The sequence below is a fragment of the Artemia sp. Qi Xiang Cuo genome, chromosome 4 (assembly GCF_049724085.1).
Source record: "Artemia sp. Qi Xiang Cuo chromosome 4, ASM4972408v1, whole genome shotgun sequence".
Classification (NCBI taxonomy): Eukaryota; Metazoa; Arthropoda; class Branchiopoda; order Anostraca; family Artemiidae; genus Artemia; species Artemia sp. Qi Xiang Cuo.
In genome coordinates, this window is record NC_142797.1 from 2,852,447 (window position 1) to 2,867,857 (window position 15,411).

Sequence of the window (15,411 nt, forward strand, 5' to 3'; positions counted from 1 at the left end):
AAACTAGGTCAAGGATCGCGTTAATAATGAACTTTTATTGTCTTTGAGACGGTCAGCCGACGCCAAAGCTCCCAATTTAATAATTCACAAATGACCTTCACAATTTTGCTAATAAAGTATTCTATTTTCTTCACATTTTATTGTCACCAAACTTCACTTCTCGAGTGTGTTTTATATAATAGACAAGTACTGCACTTTTTTCTAGATGGGTTGTTTTTTGCTTCACAGCATAAACTCATCAGAGGGGCCAGCAACTTATCAGACTACCAAGTTTCTTCGCACAGCTCGTTTCACATGTCGCCATACGGAAAACGATAGGGCATATCACTTTTTCTTAAATTTTTTTTTTTTGGTTCGCAGTACAAATGTCAGCAATTATCTGAGAGAACAGCGACTCTTCAGTTCCAAAAGTTTCTCTCCGTAACTTGTTTTAGATGTCGCGCTTCCCACAACGGTAGGGCGTATCTAACGTTATAATAATTTTCAGGGCAGAATAGGGTGTCACAGCTCAGAAAATTTGCAGCATAACTTGTTTTACACGCCGCCATGCCGAAAACCAAAGGACACATATAACGTTTTCATAGTTCTTCTAGAAAGCAGAAACGGACTTCACAAAACAGTGTTTTTTTTTTTTTTGCATGTAGATATAAAGGAACGTCTTTTAAAAATACAGTGCGTAGCCGCATAGTTTGGCTTCAATCAGTGCATAGCGAACGCAGTTATGTTTAATAGTTCTTGAGCTAAAAAACACACACACAAAAAAACAACAACAATAGAAAACCGACAAATTAGATAAACAGTACAGGAAATAACGAGGAAACGGTTAAAATTCTAGGCTTTCAGAAGGGGAGCCCGGTCCAAAGGCCACTACATACGTTATTCAATATTTCCTTTTTGCATCACCATAACCATTTAAAGGCTATTTTTAAAAATATTGATTGAGAGGTAAGTTAGAAGGATAGGTACTGGTGTATTAGCTGGAACCCAAGAGATAATACGAAGACCAGATAAAAAACCTTTTGGGTTTAGGGGGACTAAACGGTACCTAGGTTGGGTTAGGTTACGTATTTAATATATGCTATGCTTTATCCCACCCCCCCGTAATGTGCAAATATATAGCCCAAATTTGTTTCTGAACTATTATATTTTTATCCTATATTGATTTATTTAGTACCCCTGTTTTAGCACCGGGTATCTGTCTCACATGTTGCAGACTAACAGGTTTTTATCCTATCTGATCTTCGCATTATCGCGTGGATTCCAGCTAATACAACAGTACCGAAGAATATTTCAGAAGCTCTTCAACGGTTTACTGCCAATTAAAATGAATAGTCGATAGTAAATTGCTTTCAGTAAGTACAAAATATAGGTGAATTATATAGCCGATACAAAAAACTTAAAAAAATTGTGAATATCTTTTTTTAGGGGGAATGATACCACGAAAATTTTTCATAATCTACAATCAACACAGACTTGCAAGTTACTACAGGCGAGTTACTAAAACTATTGGGAAAACGGTAAAACCTTTCATGTTCAAAATCCAGTCTGGTAGGCCCACTAGTGCGCAGATACCCGCACGAATATTAGACAAATCATTGTTACATTTTAGAAAAAAATATTATTATTGTGAGAATCATTTGACAGATAATGCCTATTCCATACCTCCTGATTGAAAACAGGCACCGAGATGCGTGACTATTGGAAACCAAACGTCAAGATTAATGAAAAAATAAAGTCAAAGAAAAAACTATAAATTTGCCCTGAATGTAGTTTGATTCAACATAAATTAGTCGAAAGTTCATTAGTAAGCCTATTGAATAATTCAAAGTTACTAAGAAAAGACACTGGAATGGTATTTGCATAAATTTTCGCTAAAAACACATTTTAAAAGTCTTATCGGACTGATTTTGCATGAGAATGCTCAAGCCGATTACAGAAAAAGGGGAGACTGTTTACCATTTATTTATTCACAAAAAGAGGAGTCTGCCTGATAACCTTGTATAAATTAACCAACTTTGAATTATTGCAACTTATCAATGGTTATATATAGATGTCACCACGGGTGAACATCTTAAATTCAGGATTGCCGTCAATAGTGATATAATACTAAATCCAGTGTTGTTTTTTGGGCAGCCAAGTACGTAGGAGTTTTTCTTTGGGGGGGGGGGACAATAATAATAAAAACAGATTTTATAGACGCTCCCAGCGTTAATTCCTATAGTTGATCCTAATTCAAAAACCAGAAGGTCATCGGCTCAAACTTGTTAAACCGTCTATCCTAACGCGAGTCCGCACTCAATTCTTTTCCTCAAAAATTGGAATGAACTCTCTGAAGACACAGTTACTGCTGAATCTGTTGACATTTTAAAACGAAGGCAGGATGGTGAGTGGTCCTTGAGGGAGAAGGAATTCGACTGGGAAGCTACTGATCATCCAACTGCAACTGGTCACTAAACAACAATGAAAACAACTTCGATCATCAACTCTGGAGCTCCACAAGAGGAAAAATCCTTAGATTGATCCAAGCTGCAATTCCCAGATATTTTGGGGCGGGTAGGCTACTTATGTATTATACCGCCAACGCTTCATTAAGTAGAACCTTAAAACCTGTTTCTCTGACGCTCATTCCTAACGAAATATCACAAAATATGATGAAAATATAATACTTTAGAAAAAAATTTGGGCTATATATCCGGACATTAGGGGGGGGGGGTAAAGAATAGCGGGTCTGCATGCGATATTTGTTAGGTACAATTATTCTGCATATTATGATGTAGCAATTGTTTTCTAACTTCACACTGTACAAAAACTTAACCACCCCCTCCCCCACCTATAATGTGCAAATATATAGCCCAAATTCTTTATTTCCCATCTATTCTGTCACTTGTCTTTGTTTGTCTCACGCTAAGCTGAAACAAACTAACGAAGAAACCGGTTCTACTTAGTCGAAGAACTGAGTGTTGGCGGTATAATACATAAGTACCGTTTGAGGTAACCTCGGACGGGGGATGGGCACCAATCCCCCCGTACATCTTTGTTTTTGGGGTTTTGTCCCCTGGTATATTGTTATCTTGTTGTTTTGTGTCCCTTTGCCTGATTTGCAGTCTTTATAAAATAAAAGTAACTCGAAAAAGAAAGTTGGCCTTGTAGCCACAGTTGGCCTTGTGGACACAGGATGCAGGGTGAATTTTCGAGGGAGGGATACAAGCATTCTAGAAGATATAAGTTGTCAGGTTAGATTATATATCCCTACTTGTACATCTTAACCTTATTTCCCCATGGACCTCCCAGCAATTGTCACACCACCTCGATTGGGGAATCTTCGAAGAGCCGTACTAGGGCCTTCATATAGAAGGACATGACGAAAAATGTTAACATAGCCTACACGAAAATGTGCATTCTGAGAATGTATGCTTCAAGTGCTTTGGGAGAGGAGAGTCCGTCCAAATAGTGAAGAATATGTGAATTTTCTGAAAGCTATAGGAAATTGCGGAAAATCCGGAAGAATGATAAAAATTAGGGGGAAAGCTCAGCTGTGGTATGTGCCTGCTCCTTCCCATATGTTTACCCCCCCCCCCCCACACACACACACACACATGCACAATGAGCGGTTTGCCCTTTGTGTATGGTCATCCTATTATCGTGCCCAGAAGAAAGGGGATGCGACTGCTTGCAACTGCTACTACATCTATTTGTGACTACTTTCAGGGAATGTGGAGGTTGAACTTTGAAACTTTAATATGGAAAAAATATCAACTATTTATGGTTGGGGGGGGGGGTTATCAAAAAATTTAGGAGAGTCTCGTGTTTCTGAAAAAATGTGTAATTGTATTTCCATTATATTGATTATATTTTCATGAATAGTTATATTTTTGCATCATAGATTGTTTTAATAGCTTCCTCTAACCCTTTCCACCATAATATCCGGGCGATAAACACCCAGAAGAAAGGGTGCATGTCACATTTTTAGAAATTGAAAGTGAAAAAGATAGGTCCATGGGTCAACCCATGGGTCGAGATTTACCTTTAAAAATGCGGAGACTAGGAACAAGGGTAGGATTACAGCCGCACCGCCAACTAGTCCCACGTATGTATTCACCTCCGTATTTGGCACTCCTCCTAGCCAATCTAATTCTGAGTATTTCAAGAAAGCTCTTCCACAGCGGAATATAACATATGCCTGAAAAAAAGAGTCAAGAAATTAAAACAGGAAATCAACATTCGAAATTCTTAACAGTTTCACAGCTCATTATCATTTTAGTCCCTTACAACAATCATTCAGTTGAGTGCAAACTTCTCATTCAGTTGAGTGCAAACTCAATCATTCAGTTGAGTGCAATCATTCAAACTTCTCAGTTGAGTGCAGGCACGCAGGAAGGAGAAGCGAGTAGGGCCATAAAACCTGAGATCTGGCATAATCACCATAAAATCTGATATTTTTTTTCATAGTTTATTATAATTTTGATGAAAACCGCCTGCATATTTACAGTTTTGATAATTTAAATTCAATCAACCCCAACAAATCTCTACCTACAAGCACGGTCGCTTGGTAATCCACGTAGTAGCCGAATAACATCGGTAAAGTTTTGCTCACTTATCCGGGGTTTATGCCCTCTTTATCTCTCCGTATTCAAAACAACAACAAAAAAATATTTACTTTCAAAATTCCACCTTTCAAGGAATTTCTAAAACATGGGTTTTTGAAATACTGTAAGACAAACTGGAAGAAAAAAAAATATAGAAAAAAACGTACATAGTCTAACCAAACCACAGCTTATAGAATTATCCAGTAAGTTTATCGCAGATCATTTCTGGTCTTCAATCTCGGTGCGAACAAAAAGCTCCTCCCACTTATTTCTGCATTAGCGGGATCGATGTTTCCGATTGTTTCCAAGAAAGTGCATTATTCGTAATAGCGGGTTTCCACTTGTTTCCGATTAGATCACAGTCTGACTTGTCTACCCTGGAAAATATCTGACTTCGCTTATGTTTATATCTGCAAAAACGTTCTCCGGAGCACTCGCACCCCGGTCCGGGTTTTATAATGGGTGAGATAGAGAATGATCATACTGGATAATTCTATAAACTGTGAACCAAACCCACAGTAAAAGAAACAAAAATGAAAATCAAAATTAATTCCAACACAAGAAATGATTCAAAGGAAATTGGAACTTCATGAAGGCGGAAAAAGAGTAAAGCTCAGAATAAATTGATAGTAGAATAGGAGCATGGATAGTTGTTTTGACCTCAGACGGCTTGATCCTGCAATGGGATGTTAGCAGCTGTTTAGAAGAAGGATATCAAAGTTCTTAAATCCGAGTAGTCTACATCGAGCTTTTTTCTAGTCCAGAAAATGTTATGTCGTTTTACCCTACGCGTGGGTCCAAGTGGAAAATGTTTTTTTTTTTTGTTTAAAAAAAACATCTTTTTGGTGCCTGATGCTTGGAAATTAGCTTCGAAGTCTGTTGTCTATTAGCTTCGAAGTCTGTTGCAAAAATATACCTAGAGGGCCTGGGGTAGCCAGACCCCAAAAAATTTGTTTTGAAGTGGAGAGCCAAAGCCGTCAAAATAGCAAAATAACTAAACTATACTGACATTCTCGGAAACTACGGAAACAGAAATATTACTAGCACCCTCTCCTTTCTGCATGCCTCTACAGTCCATAAAAATTTCTTATACAGCATTTAAAAAGTTGGCATTCAAATTGATATTATTTCCATACATCATGAGCCTATTCATCACTAAAGTAGGCTTTACACAGTCATGTCGATATGACGTACAGAGGCTGACGGGTGATTGATATCCTTTATCACGGCCAGTCTGTTCCCACAGCCCGTAGAAATTCCAGCAACAACTTCTGGTATAATAATATATTTCCAACGGTTTGACAATATGACAGCGTTCCGAGAAGTGATCCAGTATTTTACGTTCGTAATTCGGAGATGAAAATTTGAAACAAATCTTTTAAAGCTTTTTACTCGCGTGGTTCAGTTTATATGGCGCCTTTCTGATTCCGAAAAAAACATTTTTTTTAAGAGCTTGTTAACAATAATTTTGATATGGAAATCAAAAGTCTAACATTACCGCTAAGCATAAAGCCATTTTGATTTAACAAGAACTAGATGTTAATAAACAAATTTTCTAAATCGTAGAAACCGATTCATTGACTAAAATGGAGAAATTCATCAACTGTAACACGGAGATAGAAATCAACTGCAACGGAGACGGGAACATGCCCCTTAGAAAACAAAAATATACTAAAAAATACAAAAATCCGAAATGAGCGACGTTCTTGTTCAAATTTTATTAAAACAAAGCTCTGGGTATTCTTCCCCCTCTCCCTCTCTGGGAAATTTCCCGGTAACACCTCTCTGGGAAACTGCAACGGAGACGGGGGCATGCCCCCCTAGAAAACAAAAATATACTAAAAAACAACAAAAAATCCGGAAATGAGCAATGTTCTTGTTCAAATTTTGATAAAACAAAGCTCTGGGTAGTCTTGCCCCCTCCCTGTGAAATTTCCCGGTAGCAATCACAGTTATATTCCCTTCCTTCCAAACCTCTTTCAAACTCTAACAAACCTCTATCCATCAAAATGAAGAACCATGTCTACATCAATAATACACTCAGCAACTAGACAAGCTTTTTCAGGGCCATTTTTAACTCTTTTTTTTTATCTTTGTATAAAACTATTTTTAACTGCTCAAAAATGCCTATCTTAAACAACAGTTTTTTAGTGTTTTTTTTCTTATATATACAGTTCAGTTTACATGACATCTTTCTCATTCATTCTTTTGACTAAGAGTTTGTCAAAAATAATTTGAGATCCGAATCAAAGTGAATAAAGAGATAGACGGGTTAATTATGCGCGTATTAATTAATAGATATATTGCTTAAAAACTCTTTGATAAAAATAACTTTGATTTTACAAGAGTAGACGCTTATTAATCAAGTGCCTAAATTGTAGATCAAGGATCATCAACTGGGAGGGGGAAATACTGAAGGACCTGGTTCAAAGGCATCTAAAGATCAGGGGCATAATTTCGCAAAAATCCTGGGAGGGGGGGAGTTGGAGCCAATTTTCCCAAATCAAGTGAAAATGACAGTAAATACTAAAAAAAATAAGGCGTTTGGTGCCATAAAGGTACTATTTAGTACTTTAAAGCACTATAAAGGTACTATATGTACTAAAAAAACTGATCTGTTTCTGTTGATGCTTGAATTATGTAGATTTATCTTAGTTTTGACAAAATTTTGGAAGAAACTAAATTTCAGCTGAAGGGCAAGTTGGGGTCAGGGGGAACCTTCCCCCCTGCCCCATAGCAAATTACGCCCCTGCTAAAGATCATTTACCATGCAACACAAATGTTGTTTCTTGTACTGTTTTACACCTCGAGGCTCGAATAAGTCGATCCCCGAGCCCCACTCCGCTCTTAGCAGGCATGTGTAAAAGAAAGAGCAGGAACCCTATCAAGCAAAAAAAAACACTTCTTAAGACAACTTAAACGTGGGAAACGAGCCATTTGGCGCAAACATGTTTAAGAACCAAAGAATACCTAAAAACAGGATATATGTCTTTTTTACAAATTAAAATTTCCTCGGAAAAATTTAAGGGGAGGATGGATCCTCTTTTTTCTAGGGGGTAATTACCAAGACCCATAAAACGCGTTTCTTCTTTACAAGTCAAACTTCCTTTAGGAAAATTTAAGGGGAGCATGGATACCCTTTTCTAGGGGTCATTACCATGACCCTTTTTTCTAGTTTTTTCCCAAATCATCAAGAGAAAAAAACAGATATAAATTATGTTTAAGAATGTGAATTAATTCTATGGCCACAGAAAGGGCCTTGACAGTTGAGTCGCTTTGGCCCATCTCAAACTCTAAAAGGCATTGCGTCCGATCAAGTGGGGCATTAACGCTATATATATATATATATATATATATATATATATATATATATATATATATATATATATATATATATATATATATAAAACTACAAATGGGCGAAAGTCAAGGGCGTATCCTGGATCTTTATTCGGGTGGGAGGGGGGTCACAAAAAAACGCATCACAGCTTTGTTTGGTTTTTGTCGGTTATTGGAAACACACCCAAGAAGTGAAGTTAATCCTAATGAAATATAACAAAACTTGATGATAAAATAATACTTTAGAAACAAAATTATGGAGACCGCATGTACCATTTGCTTATATGCATTTTTGTTACGACCCCCTCCCATTAAAAAATCCGGGTGGGTGCTTCAAGCCCTGAACCCACCCCCTGGATAAGGCCTTGGTGAAAGTACAAGGAAATTAGAAATTTAGCTCTTAAACAAGTAACAGCAGGATCTTAAAAATGAAAGCTATTTCCTTCCGTTATATTCTTTTATCTTTCAAAATTCGGAAACAATCAACTACATGACAAACACAAATATTGATGAAGCAATTTTGCTTCATTGTTGCTCAATTGAAAACCGAATTCACACCATAGCTATAAATAAAAGGATAAATGAATTTGTTCTTTTAAATAAATTCTATAAATGACAGCAACAATTAACGCGCCTTGTATGATTATTCTATAAGCCTAATTTTGCTTTACATTTAACTTTGTTTACATGTTTACACCTTCTTTCCACTAGCGTTTTCATAAGAAATAACGGTACTGGCGCACACAGCGCTATAGACTGTACAAGGAAACCAGACACGTAGACCCGTCAAACGGGTATTTGCTATCTAAATTGATTGCAAAGCGTGATTTCTCATTGCGTTTACAATATTTAAACTGTTGTTTTTGGGGGGTTTAGGGGGAGGTACCTAAGTTAGGTTAGAGTACGTATTTAATATATGCTATGCTATACCCCCCCCCTAATGTGCAAATATATAGCCCAAATTTGTTTCTAAACTATTATATATTCCTATTTTATTTTATTTCATTAGCATTAACCAGACTAGACTTCTTTCGTGTATAGCGCTGTGTTAGGTATAATGCACCGGTACCGAAATAACCTTAGCTCTGGTTTTACAGCCCATAGGGGGAAAGATAAGCACCACCCTCTGAGGTCACAACTCCCAGCCTTTGTCTTCCCCCTAAATCTTTAAAATCAAATATAAATTGTGAATAATGGAACTTCAAATTATGAACACCCTATTGGAAAAAGTAAGTTGACCAATTAGGCCATCTATTGGATTTTTGTTTAGCCAAGGAGGTTGTTTTTTTAGTCAGTAAAGCCAACTGTTAATTTTCCTTGGCTTTAATGAGCGAATGGAAACTACAACAGATAATTATGGAAAGCAGGCCACCTAGAACGGATTATATTAAATACCTAACCTAACCGACTCTATAATATTAAATATTTAATTAAAATATACCGGCATAGTAGTTTATCTCACTCAGGCTAAGCTAATTATCCCACGGAGATAATTAGCTAATTATTACACAAAGAGAAACTGGTTTTACAACAGATCAAGAACAACAGTGTGGTCGCTATAATACACAAGTGCCGAAAAATATTATGGCTAATAAAAAAACATTTATGGTTATGAATAATTCAAGATCAATTACGTACATCACAGGGGCCAAAGGGCACCTGCTGGCCCACTTGGAATTTAAAATACTTCAATTTTTCATAGCGACAGTTTAAACCAGATATCATTCAGAACATATCCAAAATATAGCGGTCTTTTGTCAATGTGTCCGATGTTCGCCAACATTTATGGTTCGTTTCACTAAAGTCGTCACACTTGTTGGTTTAATATCTGTATCTTTTTTGGTTCACTTCCTGTTTATGGTCACTTGTTATTTTTCAGCCAATTTTCTACCGCAGCTTATATTTTTGTACTTACAAAACTTTGAATATCTGAGACGTTGCCAATTTTCAAAAACCGTGTAGAACAGGTGAAACAAGCCACACGCGGCAGAGATGTGGCATGCCGGAACACAGGGTGCTACGCAGTGATGAAGAGCGGGCAAGTCCTCGCAAATACAATTTGATACCGTGACTAAACTCCCTTATCAGCTCCACTATCACTCCTGGACTTCAAAAATTATTAAACTTTGAAGGACTTTATTTTGCGGGGAGGGGGAGGTCAGAATAACTGAGCACATGGGAAGGGACAGGGCCATATCCAGATGGGACTACCGTATTCAGTTGACCCCCACCCGAAATTTTGTTAGACTCGTTCAAATGTAAAAAGTACACCTAAATAAATTGTTGCTGCGTTGTCTTTTTAATTTTTTTTTATTATTATTACTGTTATTTTTTTGTAATCCCCGAACAAAACTTCTGGACACGACCCTGGGGAGGGGTAATCATTCTTCTTGGAAACGTAGTAGACTATAATTGGGGGAAAACACGAATAACGCATATTTGAGCTAAAACATTTTTGTCAAGCATGTGCCCCCATCCCCGACAACATTATCGGTACTGTTCTATTATCTGTAAAACACACGATGACATCCACTCGAGTAAAGCAAAGATCTGACGCTATCTGATGCTATATAAACAAGTATTCAGGGGTTTCTCACCCTGGGAACTATATTTAAACTTTAGTTTTTTGGGGTTTAGGGGGTTGGGGAAAGCTACCTAGGTTAGGTTATGTCACCTATTTAATATATGCTATGCTTTACCCCCACCCCCTGATGCGCAAATATATAGCCTAAATTTGTTCCTAAACTATCATATTTTTATCCTATTTTGTTTTATTTTATTAGCATTAACCAATTTCACTTCTCGCGTGTTTTACAGATAATTGAACAGTACCAAATTATCAAAAAACCAAAAAAGATAAAAATCTATAAAAAAAACAAAACAAACGAGACTGTGGCCAGTGGAGAGAAAAGAAAAACAACATAAACAAAACAACGCGGATATTTCGCCTGTATACAAACAAGGCGTCTTCAGCACGAAAGACACACAAAAAAAACAAGATTTTTTTGGTTTTTAGTTTTACCTTGTTTTTTTTTGTGTCTTTCGTGCTGAAGACGCCTTGTTTGTATACATGCGAAATATCCACGTTGTTTGGTTTCTGTTGTTTTTCTTTTCTCTCCACTGACCACAGTCTTGTTTTTTTTGTTTTTTCTATAGATTTTTCTATTTGTTGGTTTTTTGTCATGGCTGGCCGGTTCGGCTTAATATCTTTCATTTACCAAATTATCAAGTCTTTACCCAGGTTTTAGCTAAGTCTACCTATGTTAATCAGCAAATTGATTACGGAAATATAGGCTACGCAGAATTAGAGACAATAATAAAACACTTTCGTGAAGGGGGGAGACAATAATAAAAAGAATATATTTAATATTTTGAATAAGAAGTGCCCACAAATTCAAGAAAATCCAAGATTTCAATGGGAGAGGGTCTAAGCCCCCCTAATTACGTTCTCGATTGATTAATCAATAGTAATAACCAGAGATTAACAGTATTAACAGAGATTAACAGTAACTAATACTCGTCTATAGTCACTATTTTGACTATAGCTAATTTGACTATTTTGACTTAAGCTAAAAAAACAACACCTTTCTATTTGAAATATTTGGCCTGTAATATTACTCAGCATTCATTTCAATTTTAGCAACAGAGTCAAATATCAGTTTATCCAAAGGAATGCGTCATGCCTTGTCATCAATAAAGTAAACAGGTGCATACTCAAAACTTCTCAATTCCCTTCGCTACCCCCAATGGAGGAGATTATGAATCCCATTATAGTACTGCATTCAAGAGAATAAAACGGGATCATAAACAATAGAAGTTTATTGTTACTGAAGGCACAAGGGATGTTCCAGAATATATCGTCTATTCAATAGAAAAGGTTTTAAAAAATGTCCATAGAAAATGTTTCCGCTGTAAATTTGACTCTATCTTTAAAGCCAGTCGTAACAAGAAGTGACAACGCTGGAAACAGCACCAATAACAATAATTTCACATGTTTCAAGCTAATTACAAAAAAAATATCAGCACTAAAACAGGTAGCATAAGATAGGCTAAAGCAGGTTAGAAGTCATGTGCGTCACACACTGCAAATAGTATTTATGTCACAGACTCGTATGAAATTTAATTTACTTGTGGTTTTTACTTAAAATTAATTAAAAAAAACTTTTTCTACAAAATAAGTTTGACAAAGAAAAGTAAAGAGCCTCAGTAAACAAAAAATGAGAAAAATTAAGATAAAATAATCTACCAAGCGTGAAACTACCAAAAATCAGCATCGATAAATAGATGAAACCCAAAACCAACAAAAATTACAATAGATCACAGAGTCAAACTCATAACGAGTAAATATTTACATGAGTAGGGCTTAGAACCCCTATGCCTTCCCAAGGCTAGAACATAATTTGCACTTTACTGAAAAAAATATAAATGTTTTTACTTTTATAACTTTAATAAATCAAATAATATTAACATTTTGATTACTAAATATCAGTATATGTATATTAAACTGACAATGCACATTCATTTGTATTTTTTTCAGTAAAGTGCAAAATTATGTTAAAATTTTGTAGATTTTACCTAAAATAAGACAGACTAAATTTTAAATTAGAGCTGTTCTAGCACATTTGATAGATATAATTTGAAGCCAAACAGCTTTAAATTATATAGACACACAGAAAGAAATAGTGATAATTGTCTCCGACCATGACCGGATTTTTTTTTTAGTTCTTTTTTTATAGTCTAACATTGTGTTCCAGCTATAAATTGCATCTACAGTCACAACAACCCTAATTAAGATAGAACCAAGCTCAATTTAAACAAAAAATTCTAAGAATTTGTGACAGAAATAGCTTTTTATGCGTAGCCTACAGTTTTAAGAGCTAGTTGCGTTCCCTGCTAAAACTTCGCCTTGAGCGGCTATATCACAAAATTTAAAAGCTCGAAGTTTTTTTTTTTACCCAGGTGGAACTGATTGAAGCTTAAATCGAACAAAACGATCAAATATGAGGAGCCCCCCTACTCAATAACTTGTGAATAACAGTTTACTTAACACGCGGTAGATCTAATAAAAAGAGAAAGAAAAACACAAAAGACGACTCTTAACGACAAATCTATATACGTCGTTGTACATTGGTTTCCTCATTAGGGGGAGATGGTACTTATTAATTTTTAAGAACACACTCAAGAATTTTGATCTGAATGTAAGATCTGAGAAAACCGGTTTCATAGCTACAAGGACAAGTGACAGAATACATTGGACTTATACAATTTTTGGCTATACATTTGCGCACTAGGGGGAATTAAAGTATAGCGGGTCTGAATGCATTATGTGTTAGCTACATTCTGCATATTATGAAGTAAGAATAGTTTTCTAATTTCATGCTGTCCAAATACTTCACCGCCGCCACCCCCTTATTATATATGTCCAATACATTTTGTCAAAATAAATAAGTCTTGTGGCTATGAAATTTGAAATCGGTTTTTACAGATCTACAGATCAAAATCCTTGCTTGTGTTCTGAATAATTAACAAGTACTGGTTTTTTTTAAGGCGGGGCCATTCCCTTCCACATGTCCTTGTGTTTATGTTTACACGTCCTTACGGCATAGCGAAATAGTATTTTGTAGGAATACCTACCGTTTCTAATTATAATTTATTGAAACTTTGCATTTTTGTGAATTTCTACATCTAGTGACTATGGCAAAGTTGTCTCGTGTTAATTTGGCCCATTTTTGGTTAGAGATATCGCTAAAAATATCGGCACAAAATAGTGAAAGGGGTGCTTCGTCTTCGCACGAATCCTTTCGCTACATAATCAGGACATTTTTAATAAGGATATTTAAGGTCTATTTTTGGTTAAAATTGAATCTCTCACCTTCTTAAGACCATTGGTTCAGCATGATCATTTTCGGGGGGAGGGGGATAAGATTGATCCTATAGCATGAAAAACGTGCAAATTCCCCCTATTTGAGAATTAGTTCAAAATTCAAGGTTCTCGGGTGCATTGATTTACCTATCCTAATTTTCGTCAATATCCTGCCGCGTCTTCTTGTGGTTATGTTACTACCTTTTTCTTTAATTCGAGTGGACTTATAAATAAGTAATTATAATAAAAATAATTATAAAATAAGTAATTATATGGTCGCAACAAGCGTAAAAACCAGCCTGATATTAGTCCCCCAATTAAGTTTATTATATCAGAATCAAGCTGAACGTTGCCCACTATCTATCATCATAATTAGTCGTTGTGCTGTAATAATGAGTCGTTGTGCTGTAATAATGAGTCGTTGTGATATAATTAGTCGTTGTGCTGTAATAATGAGTCGTTGTGATATAATTAGCCGTTGTGCTGTAATAATGAGTCGTTGTGATATAATTAATCGTTGTGCTTTAATAATGAGTCGTTGTGATATAATTAGCCGTTGTGCTGTAATAATGAGTCGTTGTGATATAATTAATCGTTGTGCTGTAATAATGAGTCGTTGTGATATAATTAATCGTTGTGCTGCAATAATGAGTCGTTGTGATATAATTAATCGTTGTGCTGTAATAATGAGTCGTTGTGATATAAATAATCGTTGTTCTGTAATAATGAGTAGTTGTGATATAATCAGTCGTTGTGCTGTATTAATGAGTCGTTGAGATATAATTAATCGTTGTGCTGTAATAATGAGTCGTTGTGATATAATTAGTCGTTGTGCTGTAATAATTAGTCGTTGTGATATAATTAATCGTTGTGCTGTAAAAATGAGTCGTTGTGATGTACTAATGGAGGGTTTTACACAAACAAAATTGTAGTGGGTATAAGTCTTCTTCCACGAGAAAATAGGGGCGAAAAACATATTAAAATTAGGCAGTTTATTTAGAAAATACGAAAACAATGAGAAATGAAAAATCGTAAAAAGTGCAAAACTTAAGAGACATAAGCCCAAGGGCAATTTGCAGGTCATATAAGAACTACGAGTGTGTCACTTCTATCAATGAAAATAATCGTTTTATTATTAATAACAAAGAAATGAATCGTTTAAAACGACAAAAGTTCACCATGGGCGCTCACAGGGAAGGGGATACATCGGAAGACAATGGCTAGATGTAAAAGTGAGCCAAGTCTGGAAGCAGGACTTGGCAGCTGCGGAGTTTAGATGACTCGGTATAAAAGAAAAACAAGGCAAGTCCTAACTAGGTCTAAAAAGGAGCTAATCCTAATTCAGTCTGGTCCAGAAGCAATACTGTTTTAGCCATAGGTATACACATTTTAGATATAAGAAAATTTAGGCTTTGTTCAATTTTGACTATGGTGTCTTTCGAACCAAATTCAAATAGGGAGGGATTCTGCTTATCCATGTACCTCTGCTATGTATATAGGTCTTAGAGAACACATTGAAGTCAAATGGATATAAATCCTTCAAGAGAGAGTAGCTTGATGAATGTTTTTTTTCATCATTTTAGACATAAAAATTTGGCTTCACAAACCTGACAGTGACTGACA

At 35.9% G+C, this 15,411-nt stretch overlaps 1 protein-coding gene across 1 annotated transcript in view; it reads right to left on the minus strand.

Annotated features, from left to right (window-relative positions):
• The window catches only part of tinc (transmembrane protein tincar), a 157,714-nt gene that overhangs the window by 134,416 nt on the left and 7,887 nt on the right, over nucleotides 1-15,411 (minus strand). The window contains exon 2 of the mRNA XM_089088041.1: nucleotides 4,025-4,180. Coding sequence (XP_088944167.1) covers nucleotides 4,025-4,180 — 156 coding nt within the window. The remainder of the gene's footprint in view (nucleotides 1-4,024; nucleotides 4,181-15,411) is intronic.